The sequence below is a fragment of the Nerophis lumbriciformis genome, linkage group LG10, assembly GCF_033978685.3.
Source record: "Nerophis lumbriciformis linkage group LG10, RoL_Nlum_v2.1, whole genome shotgun sequence".
Classification (NCBI taxonomy): domain Eukaryota; kingdom Metazoa; phylum Chordata; class Actinopteri; order Syngnathiformes; family Syngnathidae; genus Nerophis; species Nerophis lumbriciformis.
Genome location: NC_084557.2, coordinates 28603192 through 28628797, shown reverse-complemented (window position 1 = coordinate 28628797; position 25606 = coordinate 28603192). Strand labels below are relative to the sequence as shown.

General features: G+C 39.9%; 2 protein-coding genes and 1 long non-coding RNA gene across 3 annotated transcripts in view; 1 reads left to right on the top strand and 2 right to left on the bottom strand.

Annotated features, from left to right (window-relative positions):
* Positions 1–790: 790 nt before the first annotated feature.
* pla2g15 (phospholipase A2, group XV) lies at positions 791–16935 on the top strand. Its single transcript, XM_061969899.2, has 7 exons — positions 791–1127; positions 5808–5964; positions 8501–8619; positions 9455–9553; positions 9802–10026; positions 10240–10352; positions 15411–16935. The coding sequence occupies exons 1-7, from the start codon at positions 980–982 to the stop codon at positions 15810–15812; spliced, it is 1263 nt and encodes a 420-aa protein (XP_061825883.1). The 5' UTR covers positions 791–979; the 3' UTR covers positions 15813–16935.
* Positions 16936–17951: 1016 nt separating this feature from the next.
* Positions 17952–23453, bottom strand: LOC133612472 (uncharacterized). Its single transcript, XR_009816122.1, has 3 exons — positions 23215–23453; positions 18160–18237; positions 17952–18067 (listed from the first exon to the last, which is right to left on the bottom strand). It is a non-coding gene; the product is annotated as an uncharacterized lncRNA (long non-coding RNA).
* Positions 23454–25341: 1888 nt separating this feature from the next.
* endouc (endonuclease, polyU-specific C) overlaps positions 25342–25606 on the bottom strand; it is a 15872-nt gene continuing 15607 nt past the window's right edge. Inside the window, exon 8 of the mRNA XM_061969289.1 lies at positions 25342–25606. This exon is cut by the window's right edge and continues 255 nt beyond it. Coding sequence (XP_061825273.1) covers positions 25586–25606 — 21 coding nt within the window. The 3' untranslated portion in view covers positions 25342–25585.

Sequence of the window (25606 nt, the reverse complement as noted above, 5' to 3'; positions counted from 1 at the left end):
CCACTTCAAATCATCAAAATTAAATGAAATAAACATTTGAATGCATCAGTCTGTGTGCAATGAATAAATATAATGTACAAGTTACACCTTTTGAATGCAATTACTGAAATAAATCAAGTTTTTCAAAATATTCTAATTTACTGGCTTTTACCTGTGTGTGTGTATATATATATATATATATATATATATATATATATATATATATATATATATATATATATATATATATATATATATATATATATATATATATATATTCTATTTTACTCTATATATACACAAGGACCTTTGTCATACCGCACACATGAGATGGCGTGAAACTATAGTGTACAAAGTACCATATTTAGTTCAATGAGTACCACAGCAGCATCATTTATAAAGAAAGGGGTATGAATAGAGTAGGTTATAAAAAACCTAAGTTCATAGATATAGATAATAAATATTCATATACACTTGTATGTATAATATGTGTTTAAAGTGTCAAATCAGAATATTTGTATTATTGTTAATCCCCCTGTGAATATTAAAATACGACAATTAATTTGCCCTGTATCATAACTACATGAATGAAGTTTGCATTAGACAACTGGCTGAAAATGAGTTGGGTATCTAGAAAGTTATGATGGTTTAAATGCGCTGACATTTCATTGCGCCTGACACTTGATAGAGATGTTGACCGGTTCAAGATGGCGGCCCTACGGCTCGTCCGCGCCAATAGGCAGCAGCGGCCGAGGCGGAGATGTCTATGGTTTCAACCGTAGTTCCTGTATGTTCGCTGTATCTGAGTTCCATTACTTTTGACTTGACTGAAGTTGCTTCGCGAGGTGGATTTCTCTGCTATCTATAGTGCACCCCGTGATCAGTATTGTCATCCGAGCGAGCCTTAACTACTAAACGTTAGGTAAACAAGACTAGATGAGATCCCACTGCGTCTCTTGATTGACGGCCATGTCTTGTTTGCTATGAAACATCAGGAGTCATGGCAAGTCGCCAACGGGTAACCGCTTTCTCACTGCTTACACTCGGCGTGTTATTGTTGCTGTTTTCTGGAAGGAGCTACGGCAGTCCTGTTGGGAAATGCGTGGGGAACACGCCGTGCCAGTCCCCGGGACCCCCAGTGGTCCTCGGTAAGTGTTTGTGGCTCATGTTGTACAATTGGAAAATGTCAACCTTCGACTAATGATGGGAGACAACAAGCAAGACTGGCCGAACCAGACTTCAAATATTCGAAGGATTTCTAATCATCTAATTTGTTTGCTAGCAAAAACATGTTGGTAAAATATCGTTAGTATATGTTCAGTAAATCTTATTGTTTTGAACATAATCTAGTCCGGTCACTTTACATTCATTTTTAATGTTTATTCGACAAATGACTAAAACAGCAACGCACCACTTACATTCCCAAATTATAATGGGTTAAAGCTAATATATGGCATTTATATTCTTGATTTCTACATCTTGTTTACCGACAGTCTAATCATATGATTCCTATTGCAGACGACCAGAAAACCCTGAGCTAAAATCCATTCACTTCATCATGTGATTCTTTTTAATAGGCCAATTGTTGCTTTCTATCGCAACTTTAATGCCATTACCATTCCTTTCTTTATCCCCTTCCCACACTGATCAAAGGTAGTTTTATCTTGTACTTGCTCTGTTTACATGAGGTTGGGTGTTGGGATTACAGAGGACCGATACTGATTATTTGTAGTCAAGGAGGCTGAAAACGTTGGTGCTGACATTTATTTTTTGTTAAAGTTATTTAAACATGTATAGTATAAGTCAGTAAACAAATGGACAATCCATTAAAGGGGAACTGCGCTTTTTGGGGGGGAATTTTGCCTATCATTCACAATCCTTACGCATGTTTTTGTTGTTGTTTTAACTCAGGGGTCGGCAATCCAAAACGTTGAAAGAGCCATATTGGACCAAAAATACAAAAATAAATTTATCTGGAGCAGCAAAAGATAAAAAGCCGTATATAAGTGTTATAATGAAGGCAACACATGATGTAAGTGTCTATATTAGCTATAATTGCCTACTATCAAAATGACTATGTGTCGCAGGCTGAAGCAAATGTTGAAATTTAATATTTATTCTACACATTTTTACAAAATTGGAAAACATTATTAAATCAGAGGCTACTCAGAAGGTGAGGTAACTCCTGGAAATTACTGGCTTTTAATGGCCAAAAGGTATACATGTGTGTGTCCAAGTTAAACAAAGCTCACCTTTGTGCATTCACACACAGTATAAAACTTTTGGTGGACACAATATTATGCTAGATCCACTCGACGTCCATTGCACCGGTCGCCCAGGGGGGTCCCCACATCTGCAGTCCCCTCCAAGGTTTCTCATTGTTATCCCATTGGGTTGAGTTTTTTCTTGCCCTGATGTGGATCTGAACCGAAGATGTCGTTGTGGCTTGTGCAGCCCTTTGGGACACTCGTGATTTACGGCTATATAAGTAAACATTGATTGATTGAAACATTGAAAATGAGACAAAGAAAGAATGGAAGATTTTACATGTAAACAAGCTGTTGCGTCACAGTCCCCACTATGGTGAGTTCAAGAATCGCCAAAATTAGTAGGACAAAATGATGTTCACCTAATACTCTCATCCAGTGACGTGCGGTGAGGTTCATGGCTGGTGAGGCACTGACTTCATCACAGTCAGATTTACAAACATATTAACCCTAAAGAGTGTCTTATTCACCATTTGATTGGCAGCAGTTAACGGGTTATGTTTAAAAGCTCATACCAGCATTCTTCCCTGCTTGGCACTCAGCATCAAGGGTTGGAATTGGGGGTTAAATCACCAAAAATTATTCCCGGGCGCGGCGCCGCTGCTGCCCACTGCTCCCCTCACCTCCCAGGGGGTGAACAAGGGGATGGGTCAAATGCAGAGGACAAATTTCATTACACCTAGTGTGTGTGTGACAATCATTGGTACTTTAACTTAACTTTAACTTTACACATACAAACTGTAGCACACAAAAAAGCACATTTAATAAAAAAAAACGTTATTATGGTCTTACCTTTACTTATAAATGAAGTCCATGCGCCGCTGTTGTGCTGGATTAATGCACCCCTGACGGGAGTGTTATATCAACTAAAGCCCTCACTTAAACTTTCCACGTGCAAGATTGAATCTATTTAAAAAAGTGTAACCGAGGGTTTATAAATGTCGCCTATACTGTATGGAACTACAAAATAACAAACACGGAGGCTCCAGTTTACACGAGGACCACTTTATTTACCTTCTTTCAAAAACCTCCGCTCCACTCCAACGTGTCATCACTTCCGCTCTTAGCGCCCTCAAAATAGGAGCTCAAGGCATATACTGTATAACAGCGCATAACAGGAACTTAATATCACAAAGAGGAAAGCCCATAAAAATAGGTTACAAAAGTTATTTAATAAGAAGCCAAAAAGTGCAAAAACAATAATGTTCGTGTTGGAGGAGTTGTGAATTAGATACACCTGCAGTCTGCAGGTGTACCTAATGTTGTGGCCCTGCAGTCATTCACAACTCCTCCAACACGAACATTATTGTTTTTGCACTTTTTGGCTTCTTATGCAATAACTTTTCTAAATAGATTCAATCTTGCACGTGGAAAGTTTAAGTGTGGGCTTTAGTTGATATAACACTCCCGTCAGTGGGTGCATTATACGGCGGGGGTGCAGGAGGCGGGATTACTGCGAGCCTCAGCCAGTGCGTCTTTTGCAGCCGTTTTATGATCGCTCAGCACAAGAAATACGTTACACACATACAGTTGTTGACAAAATACACTGTACATTATATACCTCAGCTAACTAAACTATGGAAATGTATAATATAGTTCATATAGCAATACGGTCTCACTGCTCAGCAGGCCAGCAGTTAGCCGAGTCCGCAATCCATGTTGAGGCACAACTGAGTGACGTGCCTCAACTGGCTGCTGATCACCGCACCGTCTCTTCTCAGTATTTGAACGGCAAATAAATGATAAATGGGTTGTACTTGTATAGCGCTTTTCTACCTTCAAGGTTCTCAAAGCGCTTTGACACTACTTCCACATTTACCCATTCACACACACATTCACACACTGATGGAGGGAGCTGCCATGCAAGGCGCTAACCAGCACCCATCAGGAGCAAGGGTGAAGTGTCTTGCTCAGGACACAACGGACATGACGAGGTTGGTACTAGGTGGGGATTGAACCAGGGACCCTCGGGTTGCGCACGGCCACTCTTCCACTGCGCCACGCCGTCCCAAATGTGAAAATTCAGCGATTTTGAATACAAATAATCGAAAACTGGTGAAGTTAAATGGAAAATAACTTTATAGTGTAATCACTGAATACATATAACAATTTAATGAATTATTTTGAAATTTTTTGTCTTTCCATGATGGCAGGTGAGGCCCCGCCTCACCTGCCTCTAGTGACCGCATGTCACTGCTCTCATCAGTGAAGCATACACACAAACATATTAAACAGTGGGCTTTCTAACAACTGGGAAGGTTTGTGACATGTTTGTCCTCAAACAAAAAACATACTAAAACAAAAACAAAATATTTTACCCCCATCTTTTTCCATTTTCAATCCTGTTTAAAAAATGCTCCAGGGTGGCACTAAGGAGCCGCGGGTTGCTGACCCCCGTTCTAACTAGTAAATAAATGCGAGCAAAAGTCTGCTTGCAATGGAGTCACTCTATAAAGCACTCTAAAAAAAACCTCTTAACACCTCCATGATCATTTTATATACACACTGTACGTATATAATATGTAATGTAGTGACAGGCACATTTATAATAACCTGTATTATGTACCGTATTTTCCGGGCCATAGGGCGCACCGAATTATAAGGCGCACTGCCGATGAATGGTCTATTTTTGTTTTTTGTTCTTTTATAGGGCGCAGAAAAGAAGCTAAGCAGAAGACAAGTGGCCAACATTGCACGAGGAAGAGAAAGGGGAGGGGGGGGCGTGGCCGCGTGAGCGCTACAGTGGGGAAAAAAGGCAACTTTTCTCCTGCAGGGCAAATGGGCTGGTGCTTGAGAAGTTATTAGTATCTACTTCACTAATTATTATTTTTTTGAATACTAAACACTGCTATCATATGTGTATATTGTATCAGTCGATGTTGTTCACTTGTAGAAAGGCCAATAACGATAAAAAGAGACCAATACCGATGTATGTCAAAATGCCAAATATCGGTGCCGATAATCGGTTGATCTCTTGTTGGGATACTGGATTGAACACACCACTCACAAAATGTTAAAGGGGAACTGCACTTTTTTTTTTAATTTTGCCTATCGTTCACAATCATTATGAAAAACATGACGGATGTATTTTTTGTATGCATTCTAACTCGTAAATAAACGGGGGGAAAAGTCTGCTTACAACGGAGCCAATTGGAGGTCCTTGATTCCGCCCATAAAACTCAATAAATAATAATTTAAAAACCGGCAACAATACTAAATTTTTTTGTACAATATTTCCTTTTCTGAAAGTTTGTTTGTCTTTAGAATATATTTTATAATTGCGGTGTGTATAAATTGTGGTGTTATATTGACTTCTCTTAATTTCAATGGGTGTCGCTGAATTTAGATGCAAGTGTTTTGATTTCAGAGCTCCATCACAGAACCAATTAAGTTGAGGTTTTACCGTACATTGCTTATCTTTAACAATAGAATTCACATAGATGTTGCCTTGCGGAGTTTTAAATAATTAAATCTGTTGAAAAGTATTAAGCAAAAATAACTTAGAATTTATGTGTGATGTGTGTCTTTTTATTAAAATGTTTACTTGTTGCATTGTTACAGTTCCTGGAGACCTGGGAAACCAGCTGGAGGCGAAGCTGGATAAACCCAGCGTGGTTCATTACATTTGTTACAAGAAGACAGACGCCTTCTTCACTTTGTGGCTCAACCTGGAGCAGCTGGTGCCTGTCGCCATTGACTGCTGGATAGACAACATAAGGTATGGCACAGGGGCCACACAAATGTAATCAAATACTTATCCCTGGAGGGACTAGCTTTAAAAATCCCCACTAAAACCGAGTGGCTGGCCATAGTAAAATCACTCATCAAATACAGGTGGCAGTTTTTGTCTCACGGTCTGTGGTAACATTTGAATGGATATATACAATAGTCGATGCTGCTCCTAAGTCAGCGAAGTGGGAACCGAAATCCACAAGTCAGCCCCATCATAACTTCACTTTGTATTCTTTTTTACTTGATGTTTGAATAGTTAGAAGAAGTGTAGTAAAGTCATGTTGTTTACAGACTATGAGGTGGATGGATTTGATGACCTTGTTGAGTCTTTGAACCATTAGCCAGCCATCTTTATTGGACAAACAGACCTTTGGAAGGATATGGAAAGTGGTGTAACAGATGTAATTCATAACAAACACTTGAGCACCTATCCACAAAACTTGTTTCAACAGCAGGCATTTGTCTGTTGTATTATATACTCAGTGTTATGCAGCATTAATCGTCATTTATTGTAGAAGTCTGCTAATAAAAATAAAACAATATGTTTGTGAGTTGTGACGAAAACTACCAATGAACTTTGACACTCAACCTTTATTGAATGCTCTTGGCTGATGTTGTAACTTAAGTCTTTATCTGCAGCAGTGATGCTTTTTTGCTCCAAACTAAAATAGTTTTGTTAATATACAATCATTATATCAATAAACCTTTCTTGTCTGTATGTAAACATGTTTACAGTTACAAGTCATAGGTTTAACAACCGTTTAGGCTCACATCTTCCTCATTATTTTCATATTGTTCAAAGTAAATTTTCGTTCTAGTGTGTATTATAGTTTAGTTTGGTTTCTGTTTTGAGTAAACCTATCCGTCTTCAGTTATCCGTCTTAGCATAAGTCATTTTTGTAATTGCTGTATCATTGGGTTTCACTATTTTGTTGGTTTGTAAACTAATCCTAATGTCCTATTGGGAGTTACTTGGGATTTTCATCCTTTGGTTAAAACTGTCCTACTTGCTATTGAGGCTTCTATAGTTATCTCCGTCTTCTTTTATTTCCGTAGGATTCAGTTTCCGACAAACAGTGTCGCCAAAAGTTTGCTGTGGTTTTCTTATATCGTCTTGGTTATATTATGGCCAGACGTTGCGTGTAACAAACAAGTCTGTTTGCCCGTGTATCATTTTGCGGAATCGAGTACCCAAACATAGAATGCCACACTTTGGTGACTCTGTCTCTGTGCTTATTTTTATTCAATAAGACACAATGGGGGCAAAGAAAGTTGCAAGTGCCATCACTAAGATAAAGAAGGTGAATAACACATTGAATTCAAGAGCTAACTCGTACCAAAGAACAATTTACCAAGTGCCACCTCAGAAAAAACGTCACTCTCCAGTACCACCATAGTGACCAACATTAAAATACATACACGTAGTAGGCGTAAGTATTCATTAAAAAAACAAGGCAGATGTTTTAACATGTATACTCAATATTTTTGGCCACTTATTAACATTACACACAGTTTGAACAATATTGTTCTGTTTGAATATTAGAAATAAAACTGTACTTTCATAAAGTGATTATTTGGCGTACCACTAGATAGAGCCCACATCCCACTAGTGGCAGACTTACCACAGTTTGAGAATCACTGAAATATACATTCAATGACCGCTAACATTAGTAGCTAAACCGCTATCATTAGCTGACAACACACAAAGCTAATTTGCGCCTATGTTGACGTACGGCCGTAAAGGGTATAAGGCTTCCAACACTTTGAAAAGTTAGCGGCCTTTAGGCATTTGCGTAAAAGAGCCTTTTTAAGAGAAACATTTTTTTTGTACAATTCGGTCCACGTTGGACCTTTTTTGAACAAATTACAAAGGAATGTACTACAAGTTGCTATTTCTAGTACCTGGTCAGCCAGTGTTCCAAGAGTGTTGAGCAGATATTTAATGATGCAAACCACTGCTCACTGGATTTTCCCTTACCGCAATTTACAGTATGATACACTCATACAAAGACTGAGTGTAATGTAATGATATCGTTCTTCTCCAGTTGCACATATTGACTGTCACCTTTTTATAAAATGAATCAAAATAAATTATATCTGTCAAAACTCTTCACAAGCTGACTACAATAAAGATGTCACAAAATAAATGTGATCGCTTCATTGTGTGCAATAAAGACAGCAGAGAATTGAAAATCTGCAAACATGCAGAGACAGAAATGACATGCGCCATTGTGTAAATAAGCTAAATACCGTAGATTAACGCTATTTAGTTTGTTTGATAAAAACACCTGTTCGATTGGAAAGGTTATCCTTATCTATGGTCTCGTAAAAAGAAGAAACGTGCATGTTAAAAAAAGAGAACTGTGTCATACGTAGTGACAGATTTGCATGAAAATGTGTTATTTCCTTGTGTAATTGTGGATGTGTCTTCTCACAAAAGCAGAACCAACACTAATCAATTTCTAATTCCTGTATCACATGTGCGTGTGTGTGTCTGTATGTACCTGTTTTTTTATGTAAAGGCTGATCTATAACCGGACCACACACAACACCTCATCACCACCTGGCGTAAACATCAGCGTCCCTGGATTTGGCCAGACATACTCAGTGGAGTATTTGGACCCCAGTAAACGCAGTGTGGGTGAGTACAAGGCTGCATGTTGACCAACAAGCCTTGGAAAAAAAGTAAATCAAGAATCAGATTATTTATTTCGTCCTCTTCTTGGTTGACATTGGTTACTGATTCCAACAATCTGAATTGTCGACCGCTGTGGATAATTCCTGAATGTTCCACTCATTGCTTGTCCATTGCTTTCTCTGGACTCCTATTGAGCTAGCAAAACTAGAAAAATGTCTGGGGGGGAAAGCACTTAAAAGGCACACAAAGTAGCACAGTAGCTAACAGCAGCACTATGCTGACTGAATGAGCCCTAGAGATCCATCAGTCCGCCTGCAATTGCTGTGCTCTGACACACAATGTCTGGATTAAATGTACGTACTGTGGTTTGTAAATCAAAAACTTCGTACTTCGAGGTTCCACTGTATGTCAATCAATCAACGAGTCAGTCAGCCAGGACTGTCATATCTTCCAAGACATTTTACACAATTCGGTGCTTTGTTGGAACAGTTTGGGGAAGGTCATGTTCTGTCCCAGCATGACTGCACTAATTGAGGTGTAAAGACTCCTAGGTTGAGTTTGGTGTGGAAGAAGTGGCGACATCCAACCTATCGAACACCTTTAGGACATGATTGAACCAGACCCTCATATCCAACTAAAGTTCACAAATGTTCTTCTTCTGGATAAATGAGCAGAGTCTGTGGTTACAGACCAATAAAGACACCTGAAGACAAACCTTCCTATTATTTGTCAAATAAACATGAATCAAAGGAGCTAAACATGACTAAAATTGTGATTGGAAACTTTTATTCTGCTTTAATTCCACTAAAGCCATGTTATGCTAATGTCTGCCTTCTAGGTATGTATTTCTTTAATATCGCACAGGCGCTGGAGGATTGGGGCTACACTCGAGGTGACAATGTCAGAGGAGCTCCCTATGATTGGAGGAAAGCACCCAGTAAGCCGCGCGCACACACACACACGCACACACGCACGCACGCACGCACGCACACACACACACACACACACACACACACACACACACACACACACACACACACACACACACACACACACACACACACACACACACACACACACACACACACAGAGACTTCTGTCTTGGTTGACGCTTCATATAAATGAGTAAAATGAAATTGCTTTACTGCAAATGAAGAGTTTACTCTCTTGTTGCTTTGTGGACAGACGAGAATAAGGAGTACTTCCTGGCGTTGCAGAAGATGATCGAGGAGATGGCAGACAAGGCGGGTGGGCCTGTGGTCCTGATCGCTCACAGTATGGGCAATATGTACACTTTATATTTCCTCAATCATCAGCCGCAAGCCTGGAAAGACAAATACATCAAAGCTTTCATCGCTTTGGGGGCACCGTGGGCAGGTGTGACCAAGACACTCCGCGTGATCATCTCTGGTGAGAGAAGAAAATGTTTGCATGTGTCACCATCATACTACAAACCTGAGTTAACTCCATACTAGCTACATGTTCATGTTTGTACTTTAAGTAGTCTTTGTTGGTGATATTAACAAAGCCTGGAAGATGAGCCATGATAGTTGTAATTAATCACAAATATCAGATGAGTCTACGTTCTACGTATTAACTCAGGTTTCTTCTGTGTGTGTTTAGGTGACAATAATGGCATCCCAGTGATTAGACCGCTGAAGATTCGCTCTCAGCAACGTTCAGCTGTGTCTACCTCTTGGCTCCTCCCCTATTCCCACACCTGGCCCAAAGATCAGGTGTGTGTTTTTTTTCTCTTTAAAAATCCAAATGGGAATATCTGAGAAGAACGACAATGTTAGCGCAAAGTAGCCATAGATAGCATTAGCCTTTATGTGTGTATATATATATATATATATATATATACACGGTATATATATATATATATATATATATATATATATAAAGTTGAAGTACCAATGATTGTCTCACACACTAGGTGTGGCGAAATTATTCTCTGCATTTGACCCATCATCCTTGACACACACACATTTATATATATATACACACACACATATACATACATACATACATATATATATATATATATATATATATATATATATATATATATATATATCCAGGTTGGCGAGATCTTGCCCCAAGTGGAGGAGTTCAAGTACCTAGGAGTCTTGTTCACGAGTGAGGGAAGAGTGGATGGTGAGATCGACAGGTGGATCGGTGCGGCGTCTTCAGTAATGCGCACGCTGTATCGATCCGTTGTGGTGAAGAAGGAGCTGAGCCGGAAGGCAAAGCTCTCAATTTACCAGTCGATCTACGTTCCCATCCTCACCTATGGTCATGAGCTTTGAGTTATGACCGAAAGGACAAGATTACGGGTACAAGCGACCGAAATGAGTTTCCTCCGCCGGGTGGCGGGTCTCCCTTAGAGATAGGGTGAGGAGCTCTGTCATCCGGGAGGAGCTCAGAGTAAAACAGCTGCTCCTCCACATTGAGATGAGCCAGATGAGGTGGTTCGGGCATCTGGTCAGGATGACACCCGAACGCCTCCCTAGGGAGGTGTTTAGGGCACGTCCGACCGGCAGGAGGCCACGGGGAAGACCCAGGATAGTCTTCCGGCTGGCCTTCTTATAAATTAGAAGGTGTGTCCAAACTTTTGGCCTATACTGTATGTATAATATATATATATATATATATATATAGGCCTCTGGGGCACACTTTTGACACCCCTGCTATAGATAATAAAAAATTAAATCTGATAAATCTATGGATAAAAAGCAGAGCCTGGCGACGCATGCGCGTTTATCATAACTCTCTCACTCTCTCTGTCTCTGCCCCTCCCTCACGAATGCTGCTGCGCACACAATTTGTTTTGTTTTCAACCCCTTCTTAACCCTGAACGTACATTGAAAATAGACGCAACCCTAACTCAAAATGCCGGACATTTAAGGCATTTAAGAAACTCCGCCCTGACAGCTCCGCAAAAGAGGACATGTCCGGTGAAAAGAGGACGCATGGTCAGTCTATCGTAGCCCGTTAGCTGCTAGCATGCTGTGTGTTGTGCCTCGGTGTGCATTGTTTACACAACGTGCGTTACGCTACTTAATATGTCCGTGTGGAAACTCGTTCGGTACACCTCCGAACCGAACCGGAACCCCCGTACCGAAACTGTTTAATACAAATAGACGTACCGTTCCACCCCTAGAAATGACACATTACTGCATACTCAATAGGCAAAGGAGGAGCCTTGTACACGTATTAATAATTAAAGGTAATACGTTTAGAATATATAATAATCGGGGTTGCCCCCTGATTGCCAATATACTTGTGGTGGTAGGGGCGTGGCCTGGGCATGGGTCAATATGACATCATGTAATTTGCATAATGAGCTAAGATGCATTTATTTTCTTAAAGATAAAAAAATGTTGTTCACACATTTAAAGACACATATGTGTTATTAATTGGTATAGCATATTTATTCTTATATTATATGGTTTTGCTCTATTTTTTTTATTTGTTGCAGCTTGTTCGCCGTATAGCAGAAAGCTCATTGTCTCGAAACACTACAACTACTTTAAACACGTGTACAGTCTCCAATAACAGATAGAAGATATAAAGATGCTAGATTTGACCAAGAACATATAACTTGCAGGATTGTAAAATTCTCCATAACAACAAGGAACAACAGAATGAATGTTGAAAAATATTCTGTCAGTAGTTTATATTTCAAGATCGCTGATTCGCTCATTTTGCGGTCAATCAAAAAGGGATTAATCCTCAAACAGATCATCCAATCATCATGCGGAAGCCCGGCATCCAAGGCCGAGCCTACTTCTCATTCACTTCCGGTGACGCTTGGACATACTTGCCAACCCTCCCGGTTTATCCGGGAGACTCCCGAAATTCAGCGCCTCTCCCGAAAACCTACCGGGACAAATTTTCTCCCGAAATTCAGGCGGACCTGAGTCCAACCTGTTTTCACGTCCGCTTTCCCACAATATAAACAGCGTGCCTGCCCACTGATGTTATAACTGTAGAACAGAGGTGGGTAGAGTAGCCAGAAATTGTACTCAAGTAAGAGTACTGTTACTTTAGAGATTTATTACTCAAGTAAAAGTAAGGAGTAGTCACCCAAATATTTACTTGAGTAAAAGTAAAAAGTATGTTATGAAAAAACTACTCAAGTACTGAGTAACTGATGAGTAACATACACACACACACACATATATATATATATATATATATATATATACATATACATTGATATATACAGTATATAATTTATATGTATTTATTTAGCTGTTTTTGTTTACATGTTAAAGATGTTTTAATGAATATACATGCATGTTTAACATATAGATTCCTTTCTTTCATGAAGACTAGAATATAAGTTGGTGTATTACCTGATTCTGATGACTTGCATTGATTGTAATCAGACAGTAGTGCTGGTAACGTCCACGTTTTCAAATGGAGGAGAAGAAAAGTTCCTCCTTTCTGTCTAATACCACATGAAAGTGGTGGGTTTTTGGCATCTTATTTGTCCAGCTTCCATATTCGTTTTTATACACTTTACAAGAAATATATTGGCGTCAAACTCCTTAGCTTGCTAGCTTGTTTGCGCTGGCTTTCGGAGACTCTTGTTTTGAAAGCGCAGGCGCGATGGAGCGGCACTTTTATTGTGAAGACAGGAACGTCCTCATGTGCGGTCAGTCTTTAGGCTTTTGACGGGATGTCCGGTTGAAATAAAAAAAGTATCTTTTTTCCTTCACACTTTTGATTGATTGATTGGAACTTTTATTAGTAGATTGCACAGTACAGTACATATTCCGTACAATTGACCACTAAATGGTAACACCCGAATACGTTTTTCAACTTGTTTAAGTCAGGTCATGTGACCACCTGGCTCTGTTTGATTGGTCCAACGTCACCAGTGACTGCATCTGATTGGTGGAACGGAGTGAAACGTCACCAGTAAGGCAGGCACTATGAAGGTCTGTCTGACAGACCAAAACAAACAAAGCGTGCATTAACAGATCGATAAAAATTAGTAGCGAGTAGCGAGCTGAATGTAGATAAAAGTAGCGGAGTAAAAGTAGCGGAGTAAAAGTAGCGTTCCTTCTCTATAAATATACTTAAGTAAAAGTAAAAGTATGTTGCATTAAAACTACTCTTAGAAGTACAATTTATCCCAAAAGTTACTCAAGTAGATGTAACGGAGTAAATGTAGCGCGTTACTACCCACCTCTGCTGTAGAATGATCGAGGGCGAGTTCTTGGTTTCTTATGTGGGTTTATTGTTAGGCAGTTTCATTAACGTCCTCGCAGCGCGGCAACAACACACAACTACAGCAGTCACGTTTTCGTCTACCGGAAAGCAGTTCGTCTGCCGTAAACAGCAATGTTGTGACACTCTTAAACAGGAGAATACTGCCATCTACTGTACATGCATATGTGACATTAACATCTACGGCTTTTAGAGAGTGCAGTGCACAACTGCGCACACAATGAGATGAAGCAGAATGCATCATCAGAGAGGGTGTTCAGCATGGTTACAAAAATAGTGACAGAGAATAGAACAAGGATGGACAATTCAACCCTTAACTCAACAATGAGTAGATGAGTGTTATGTGTGTGTATATGTGTAAATAAATGAACACTGAAATTCAAGTATTTCTCTTATTTATTTATTTATATATATATATATATATATATATATATATATATATATATATATATATATATATATATAGCTAGAATTCACTGAAAGTCAAGTATTTCTTATATGTATATATATGAAATACTTGACTTGGTGAATTCTAGCTGTACATATACTCCTCCCTTCTTAACCACGCCCCCAACCACGCCCCCCCCACCTCCTGAAATCGGAGGTCTCAAGGTTGGCAAGTATGCGCTTGGAGTCCATGAGCGGGACAAAGCTGAGCATTTATCCAATGATTGTATCATTTCTCTGCAGTGGAACAACCCACTCTAAGCTACCCCATTGAAGTCAATGGACGCTCTTCTTCAGCACTGTAAAAATTATTTGCATTATTTGGCCTTCACAAAAAAATTTAAAATGTGTCTTATCAATGCCTACAGCTGCCAGCACTAAAAGATGAGCCTGTTTTGATGCTAAGATAAATGTTATGTTGAATTTTATTTTTTATCACATCATATATATATTGTGTGCTTTTTTTCCTTTTTCTCTCTCTTTTTCTTTTAAATTGTAATTTTACTCCCTTTTTTACATCATGGCCAGGGGACTACAGATGAAAACCAGCCTTTTTGCTAATTCTGTCTTTTTTTAACCATGTGTAGTCATGTGTTTTATGAAATTGCATTGTCCCCTTTGAAATAAACTAATCTTAATCATCGCAGATTATGCAAATGATACGATTATGTAATATGGACCACGGCCCTCGCCACACTCCCACGGCCACAAAGGCAAGCTGGAGGATTGAGTATGGGAAGGTAAATATGTACAGTATATGTACAGTATGTGAGGGAGGGAGAAGGGCGGGAACTCTGGTTCACACTCTTATACAGTAGGTGGCGATAATGTAGCTTGAGTGCCCCGCCATAAAACAAGAAGAAGAAGATTGCTTCAATGAAAATGTTTCCTGTTGACTTATCCATCACGTGATGGTGCTTTTATAGCACAGTGTGTGCAGTCGATACCTCGGACTACATTAAGAAAACCGACTGATGCAGAAAATTGCGCTTTAATGGTTTTATCAATTTAACATACCTGGATAACATGCTGGTAATTCTGTTCCGATAAAACCTTTTATTTGTACTAAGTTAAATCAGTTTTTGTCTTTCTGCGTGCACCTGCAGGTTTTAATCCAGACGCCCACCACCAACTACACGGTGATGGACTACAAGCGTTTATACACGGACATAGATTTCGAGGACGGCTGGCTAATGCGTCAGGACACGGAGTCGCTGCTCTTTGACCTCACACCGCCTGGCGTGACCGTCCACTGCTTGTACGGGACCGGCGTTCCCACGTCGGAAGCTTTCCAGTACTCGGCTAAGTTCCCTGACGTCGAGCCCAACGTGGTGTGGGGCGACGGTGATGGGACGGTCAACCTGCTAAGCGCCACCCAATGCAAGCGGTGGGCGGAGTTTCAGAAACAGCCAGTGAGCTTGCAAGAGCTTCCAGGGAACGAGCATGTGAACATGCTGTTGAACGTCACCACTGTGGCCTACATAAAGAAAGTGCTTTTCTCGCCGTGAAGCAGGTTTTGTTCACCAAAATCCCTCTCTTGGACATAACGCAACTTGAAGGCGCAGCAGCCATTTTGATACCTCTCAGCACAATAACATTTATTTGGGCGGTGTTCCATTTAAGAAGTCATCTCAGACTTTTTTTTTTTTTCAAGCAAATTATTTAAAATAATTTGATAGAGTAGTTTTAACTACATATCCAAGATCACTCAGAATGTTTATTGACTTTTCTATTTTAGCTTTTAAAGAAGCCAAGACATCAAGTGTGATTATTGTATTGAAGAGGATAAACAGGATATACAGAGCGTGTGGTCTAAGTTAGTCTGTAAAGCTTTGAATTTAATAAGCTTATATTTATAAAATTTTTAGTGTTGTTTCGCACATTTACTGCATGTAATTAAACCTTGACTATGTTCTCGTGGTTGATTACGTTGCATGACAAACTATATTTTAGTAAGTTATCTGTCTCGCATAAAGTGCCAGGGACGTTTTAAATACATTATTTTCGATTATTGTTCTTTAATGACTAATTGTCTTTTCTTGAGTCTTCAGGAGTTAGTCCTTCTGGTGTTGAATAATCAGGCTCAAAGGTCATGTTTTGTGTTGGACTGAATTTTTCAATTGTCCTCTGTCTTTTTCTGCACCTAGTTAGACAACATCTGTTTTTCCTTTATTTCCAAAGTGCCAAATTCTGTGTTTGCCCCTTTTTTTTTTTAAAGTATTACCATTTGTTTGCCAAACTATCAAATTATCCTTCTGGTTCAATTGTAATTGACTTGTTTGAACTCTTGCTGGTCTCTTTTGCTCCAGTTTGACATTGTCATCCAGTGAAATTGAATCTTTGCATGCAACTTTTTGCTTCTCTGTTTCATTTAATTTAAAAACGTCTCTCTCTAGACAATCATGAAGAGTTCTTGTTGTGGTTTCCCCAAAGTTTTTCAAATGTCACCTGTATCGAGCTCTAACCTCAAAGATGATTTTTAATGGTCAGATCCTTTGTGAACTGCTGCATTACTGTATGAGCTGGCCTTCCATAAAATGTTTCATATGGTATCACTCAATCTTTTGACATTTATTTCAAACATTTCTCCCACCATGTTTAAAAACTAACAAATAAATTCTGGTCGAACCATGGTACCTTTTGTTTATAAAGAGAGGAAAATAATTCCAAGTTGTTATTTTCCGCACTATAAGGCGCACCGGATTATAAGGCGCACCTCCAATGAATGGCCTATTTTAAAACGTTGTTCATATATAAGGCGCACCGCATTATAAGGCGCATAGAATAGACGCTACAGTAGAGGCTGGGGTTGCGAGACCTGTTGTGACTCAATATTGGTCCATATATAAGGCGCACCGGATTATAAGGCGCACTGTCAGCTTTTGAGAAAATTGGAGGTTTTTAGGTGCGCCTTATAGTGCAGAAAATACGGTGTGTATATATATATATTTATATATATATATATATATTAGGGCTGCAACAACTAATCGATTAAATCGATTATAAAAATAGTTGGCGATTAATTTAGTCATCGATTCGTTGGATCTATGCGCATGCGCAGAGGCTACTTTTTTATTTTTAAATTTTTTTTAATTTTTTTTTATAAACCTTTATAAACTACAACATTTACAAACAGCTGAGAAACAATAATCAAAATAAGTATGGTGCCAGTATGCTGTTTTTTTTCCAATAAAATACTGGAAAGGATAGAAATGGAGTTTGTCTCTTTTATACGATTATTAATTGATTAATCGAAGTAATAATCGACAGATTAATCGATTATCAAATTAGTTAGTTGCAGCCCTAATATATACATACATATATATACATATATATATATATATATATATATATATTATATTTTTTTTTTTAAGCTTTCATCAAAGTAAAATGTATGTTCTGTTGCTAGATGTTTTTAGTGCCTCCTGTTGACTGAGCTTAAAATGCTTTTTAAGGAAAAGTCAAGACGGGTTATGAATGATTTGATTTTGTGTTTTACCTTAGCAATAACAAACTAACAATGGATGCATAGAAATATAAAACCATTTTAATTTACGTCCACTCTACCACCATATTTCACATGTTCTAAAGAGTAATGTTACAAGAACTAAGCATTTTCAGGTAGAGTGAAGTCCATTTTTCATTTAATCCATTTATTTTTTTGGGAACATGTTGAAACTTCACAAGCACACGTTTTTGCTAAAAGGATCAACCGTCCAACAGGAGTGTGACGAAGCAAAGCTTGTCTGGTCCCACCCGTGTGCTATAAGCATCATTCCAAATAGAAAAGAATGAAAGAACCAACTGAACCCCACATAGGCAAGCACTTTGGCAACGTAGGTAAGGAAAAACTACCTGTGGGAAGAAACGCAGGCTCGATGGGGTGGCCATCTGTCTCGACCAGTAGTGTAGAGGCAGAGTTGTGTAGATTCACTGGGTAGAAGGACAGAGTAGCGAGATATAAGAAATAAATAATTCAAAAGCAGTACAGGAGTATAAAACAGACCTTATTCTTATTCTTCCCCATTCCCAAAATGAGTACATGATAATATCAGACACTTTACTTCAACAGTTCTTTTGTATATTTTGTAAACACCATCTGCTTGTAATGTTTCTCAAACCGGCTCATGTTAGTACATTGTTTAAAGTTCTTTACTCAGTCCATTCCATAGTTTAATCCCACATAAATTGACTAAATGCTTTCAAAGTTGTGCTTGTCTATAAAGGTTCCATTTAGTATATTCCTAAATTTGTATTTCTCTTCTTTTGCACATTTCTGGGCAGTCTGTTATTTGCTTTGTACATGATTTTGTTGAAGTTAGTTTGAAGATGTACAAGATCAGTTCATTTCAATATTTTAGAATCAACCAGCAGAGGATTTGTCCATCCATCCATTTTCTTCCGCTTATCCGAGGTTGGGTCGCGGGGGCAGCAGCCTAAGCAGGGAAGCCCAGACTTCCCTCTCCCCAGCCACTTCGTCCAGCTCCTCCTGGGGGATTCCGAAGCGTTCCCAGGCTACCTGGGAGACAGTCTCCCCAACGTGTCCTGGGTGCCCTAAACACCTCCCCAGAGAAACGTTCAGGGGGCATCCTGACCAGATACCCGAACCACCTCATCTGGCTCCTCTCGATGTGGAGGAGCAACGGCTTTACTTTGAGCTCCTCCCGAATGACAGAGCTTCTCACCCTCTCTCTAAAGGAGAGCCCCACCACCCGGCGGAGGAAACTTGTTTTGGCCGCTTGTACCGTGATCTTGTCCTTTCGGTCATAACCCAAAGCTCATGACCATAGATGAGGAAAGGGACGTAAATCGACCGGTAAATTGAGAGCTTTGCCTTTTGGCTCAGCTCGTTCTTCACCACAACGCATCGACACAGGGTCCGCATTATTGCGCACCGAATCCGATCCGCCTGTCGATCTCAGGATCCACTCTTCCCTCAGTCGTAAACAAGACCCCAAGGTACTTGAACTACTCCACTTGGGGAAAGATCTCCGCCCCAACCAGGAGATGGCACTCCATCCTTTTCCAAACGAGAACCATGGACTCGGATTTGGAGGTTCTGATTCTCATCCTAGTCACTTCACACTCGGCTTCAAACCAATCCAGTGAGAGCTGAAGATCCTGGTCCGAAGATGCCAGCAGGACCAAATAATCTGCAAAAAAGTAGAGACCTAATCCTGCAGCCACCAAACCGGATCCCCTCAACGCCCTTGACAGCGCCGAGAAACTCTGTCCATAAAAGTTATGAACAGAACCAGTGACAAAGGGCAGCCCTGGTGGAGTCCAACCCTTATTGAAAACGGGTCCGACTTACTGCGGACTAAGCTCTGACACCGATCATACAGGAAGTGGACCGCCACAATCAGACAGACTGATACCCCATACTCTCTGAGCAGTCCCCACAGGACTTCTCGTGGGACACGGTTGAATGCCTTCTCCAAGTCCATAAAACACATGTAGACTGGTTGGGCAAACTCCCATACACCCGCGAGAACCCTGCCGAGAGTATAGAGCTGGTCCACAGTTCCATGACCAGGACAAAAACCACTGCTCCTCCTGAATCAGAGGTTCGACTAGTATTTGTGTTCTCTATATCCAGCCTAATGTATTATTCACACTGATCTTTTCTGCAGTACTGTTATCCAATCAAGTGTACTGTTCTAATTGTTTCCCCATATCTCTATACAATAACTCTGGTACAATAACATCAATGAGCAGTACAGAGTATGTTGTGACTTTTGATTCAGGAGTTATTCTGCCTTATTCAATGTATTCATTACTGAAATATACTCTATGTTGTATGTATTTGATGGGTGGTTTCCAGCTCATTTGATGATCTTATTTTACATCCATTCATCCATTTTCTACCACTTGTCCCTATCAGTGTCGCGTGGGTTGCTGGAGTCTATCTCAGCTGCATTCGAGCGGAAGGCGGGGTACACCCTGAACCACCTCATCGCAGACAGACAACATTCACACATTAGGGACATTTAAGTGTTGCCAATCAAACTATACCCAGGTGCACGTCTTTGGAGGTGGGAGGTAGTTGGAGTACCCGGAGGGAACCCACGCAGTCACGGGGAGAACATGCAAACTCCACATAGAAATATCCCTGGCCCGGGAATCGAATAACTCCTAAAAATGTGCTTTACCACTCCTACGCACTGCCCGTGGTCCGGCTAAGACCGGCGAACAGGTTTACCCGGCCCACGAAATGAGTTTGCTACGTTTAAAAATGAGCCGCAATGTTTAAATGAAAGAAACTGCTGTTCTAAATATGTCCACTGAATGTGCAACAACAAGTCTGTTAGGCAAGCGAACAGTTTATAGCGGGGCCAAGCAAGAGGTACACCGTAAAGCGTGACTGCGGCTCCTCCCCCTTGACCCAAATGAAACGTAAAACCTGCCATTTTACGTCTTCTGCCTTGAACACATCAAGCTTTGGCACCCTCATTTTCCCAAAATGTTTCTGTCAAAAAAGAGAAAAGTGGACACAGAGATTAACTCAACCCTCATGAATGGTTTCCACCTTTTTTTAAGTAGCTTTTTACCCAATTCAGAAGAACACCCCTAATGCCAATACGTTCTAACTTGTTGACGAGAATATCGTGCTTGATTGTGTCGAAGCAATATCGCAGCTGCACACTGTTTACGATACTTTTATTTCAATCAATGTTTTCTCTGTATCCATATTGTAATTTGTTTATTAATGTATCTAATCTTTTGGTAAATAATTTCTCAATAATTTTTTTGGAGCATTCTGGGAATTAAACGGGGTTCGACCATTGTGTGTGTGGACAAGGATAAGGTTAGGTGGCCAGATTAGTGTAAACGGGGCCTGAGTGGCATAGACCACGCGCGACATCTTCTCTGATGTCTCATACACGGACTTTGAACTACTTAATTGTTCAACCCATTTTACACTTTGAAAGACTTTCAAAATTATAGGAGTCAAGATAGCTATGGCGATTTTGTTTGTGGATTTGGTTCGTGGCGTTTGTGTTTACCCATATAAACCCAGTGGACATTGTGCCGTCAAGCCAGCCAAGCGTAGTGGACTCTCAGAAATGGTCCGACACGCTGGATAATCACGGATAACAAATATAAAATCATCTCAGCACACCGTGACAAACGTTCCCTCTAAGGTGCGCGCCTGAGCAATTGCGCACTGCTCAAGCGTCCTCTGCGCACGGCAAATCTATGCCACGCACAAAATCAAATAAAAAAATAAGCGCATAACAATTTTCGACACGACACGGACACGACAGAGAAAACAGTTTTCGTCATCATTGTTCAAATATTGTAATGTCTGTCGAGACGCTTTGAGGACATGAATTCCATCGATCACTTTACTGAGCAAAACTCTTTATTGTCGGCCATAAACACATCACCAAAACATTAGTAAAAAAAAATTTATCTAGCAAAACTGGTCATTTTCTGCAGTACAAACCAGACCAAAAGCAACTTTGTTATATTAACAGCAGCCGCTCGCTCTTCCTCACTTGCGCCAACACATGCACATATGGCACTTAGCCAGTGATGCGTTTACAGCCACACAAAAAGTCGGACAACTCCAACACCACACAAAGTGTCATTCCAGGTCGTTACACTATGATTTACCAATCAAATGTGTGCTTATTCTAGTGTCATTTATTAAGAATCTTAATTTATAAATATTAATCATGAAATGCTGCTAGTATATTAAATACATACTAATAAATAAATGATAAATGGGTTGTACTTGTATAGCGCTTTTCTACCTTCAAGGTACTCAAAGCGCTTTGACACTACTTCCACATTTACCCATTCACACACACATTCACACACTGATGGCGGGAGCTGCCATGCAAGGCGCTAACCAGCAGCCATCAGGAGCAAGGGTGAAGTGTCTTGCTCAGGACACAACGGACATGACGAGGTTGGTACTAGGTGGGGATTGAACCAGGGACCCTCGGGTTGCGCACGGCCACTCTCCCACTGCGCCACGCCGTCCCCATAATAAAAATATATTTTTACAAACAGGAAGTTGCAGGAATGTACACATGATCCCCTGCTTACATCTCATTGTGCAACATGTGAATGTTTTAATGGGAACTAAATGCAATGTCTGAAAGGGGTACAAATTATTTCCAAAGCAAGACCTCCACCCAGACAAACAATACAAGTACACAGTTCATGAAAAACAATATTTTTTGTTATTGTCATTGTAAGTGGGCCTAAACACTTATATTAGAAAATAACCTCATGGAAATGACTGCTGTCATTTGATTATAATAATAAGAGAATGTTGTCTGTCTATCTGTGTTGGCCCTGTGATGAGGTGGGGACTTGTCCAGGGTGTACCCCGCCTTCCGCCCGAATGCAGCTGAGATAGGCTCCAGCACCCCCCCGCGACCCCGAAAAGGACAAGCGGTAGAAAATGGATGGATGGATGGAGATTGAACTTGTTATTTAGTCAGGTTTGGGACAGGTGTGCTGCTGGTGTAGCCACACAGTGTGCACGTCTGATATTGCTCACATGGGCTCCACTGAATGTTCAGGGAGTTTTTGCGTTTGCTCACACACATGAAAAATTAGAGGGAACATTGACCGTGACTGTAATTAAGGCATGTCGCTTCACTTTTTTTTATGTGGAGTTTGATTGATTAATTGATTGAGACTTTTATTAGTAGATTGCAAAGTACAGTACATATTCCGTACAATTGACCACTAAATGGTAACACCCGAATAAGTTTTTCCAACTTGTTGAAGTCGGGGTCCACGTTAATCAATCCATGAAGGCTCCAGTCCAAGTGAGAAGTGAGTTGTTTTTTTTTTATCAATACAACTAATGTCAAAGTTTTTCGACCACGCACACCAAGTTAATGCAAAGCAGGGGTGTAATTTATTTTGAGTTACAAAATGTTTTACCTGAAATGATCCGAACAAACACGAAGTCGTCAGCACGTCACGTCTCGGTTTATTGTAGCAATCCACGCTCGTCTTCGCCGTTAACTTTTCTTTTCAGCCGCTTCCGTTCGTCCAGAAATACGCTTAGGAATGCGATACAAGCTAGTTTTATTCCTTCTACTTCGTGTTTTATTCCTTCCACCTCGTCTGCATTATGAATATTATTGGACAAATCATCGGAGACAATTAGCTTTTCACTAACGTCCGCCCTTAATGGATATCGGCAATGCATTGTGGGAAATGTACAAATAATCGAAAGCCCTCTATTAACCGCGATAAGTGAGGGACGACTGTATTGCAGTTACCAAATTTGACAAATTCTAACCTCCAACAGAATAAATGATTAGATAAATTGTAGTTTAGTTATTGTAATGTCACTTTTTTTTTTTTTATTTGATAGGGAAATCATAATACAGGTACTGAGACAACAAACACTTTTTTTAGCCCCCCCCCCCCTCCAAAAAAAAAAAATTATACAAAAAATAATACAAGTAAAATAATAACACCCCTTCCACCGCCCGTCCTACGTTTCAGTCACAGTGGGCCTTCCACCGCCCGTCCTACTTTTCAGTCACAGTGGGTAGCAATGTACTGCCTTCCTCTTCACCACAAGCAGATAGAGAATCACACGAACTGACTAAAAAAAAAAAAGTAACAACAAAAATAATTAAAGCTGCAAGCAGTGATGGACGGGACCGACTTTGACGGCACATACAATCCAAACCCGAGCAGTAATTAAAACTTTTTGGTCAACTTTTAATCAGAAGGGTTCAATCTCTCTCCTGTGCTAGTTTGATGCCGACACGACAAACGCGCTCAGAGGAGATAATGTTTGGAAAAAGGTGACCAATTTTTACAAAACCTTTGTTTTGAAGGGGGAATTGCATACTTCCTGTTGATTTTTGCTGGGGGTTGTCAATATATGAAATGTAGGTCTAAGTGAGACCTACATAGGTTTTTGTTTCATGTCTCTAAGACATTCCTACTGGAAGTTACAGGCAGTTTTGTCTGAGTTTCCTTCCTAGGAGCAGTTGTGTCTGGGTTTTCTTCCTAGGGGGCGCTAGAGCGCAATTTTGAGTTTTGGGGTTGGTTTTTTTTTATTAGATCGCAATTTTTGCCAGTCCTGATGTGTGTGTCCAGTTTGGTGAGTTTTGAAGCATGTTAAGGGGGCGAAATTACAGCTCAAAGTGACACAAGTGACTGTTTTTACTAAACTTTTGAAGGGGGAATTGCCAACTTCCTGTTGATTTTTACTGAAGGATGTCAATGTATGAAATCTAGGTCTAAGTCAGACCTACATAGAGGTATTTGTTTCATGTCTTTACAACATTCCTACCGGAAGTTACAAGCAGTTGTCTGTGTTTTTTCCTAGGGGGCGCTAGAGCGCAATTTTGAGTTTTGGGGTTTGGTTTTTTGATTAGATCGCAATTTTCGCCAGTCCTGATGTGTTTTGAAGCATGTTAAGGGGGTCAAATTACAGCTCAAAGAGGCAGCGGAGTGAAAATAATAAAACCTTACAATTACAATAGGGTCCTCTGTCCCAAAGGGACATTGCGGTCCCTAAAAATCACAAACATACAGAGAAATAAAAACAACAACAACAAAAAGAGTTAAAGGTAGGTGGAAAGGTTCATTGTCAACAGTGAGTGTCACATTTATCCTATAGTGTCTTTAATTCAGCCATGTAACTAATTATGTAATTACCGTACCGTATGTAACATTTGACTAAAAATGAATTTTCTTATTTTGACTTAGCAAGGTCATTTTTAAAAAGCATCGCTTTTGTGATTATGGTGACTACATTTGGAAAGTGTCCTTGTCAAGTGAGTGAAATCAGAATGTGGATGTTTAAGATGCTAAACCGAAAGTGAGCTTTCAACACACGTTGCCACAACTTCCTGTAACTGAGGCTAAATTGTAAGTCGCCTTTTCTAAACAGTGTCGTTATTGACATTTATAGTTAATGCGTTTACGCATTTACTTTGACAGCCCTAATTTGAACACAAATTTAGGTTGCTCACGTGAAATTTTTCCCTTCTCCCCAGTCATACTTGAATTATAGAAAATGCAAAAAAATTAAAGCGTGAACACATTTTTGCAAGACTTCTTTATGCAAAACAACGGTGTTTACATCACACGTACAGAATCGGATTAAAAACACTTCTTGTGTACAATAGACATTTAAAAAAAGTCTTCATAGGACAGTGCCTTTGCAGCTAATGTTTTTGTTATTACAATTATGTCAACTCATAGTCACTCCATTGCAGTACAATATTGGTTATTAAAGAATATTATATAAGAAGAGTGGGAGGGTAAGTGATTAAAAGTTAAATTAGAGGGAGTGTGGTCTAAC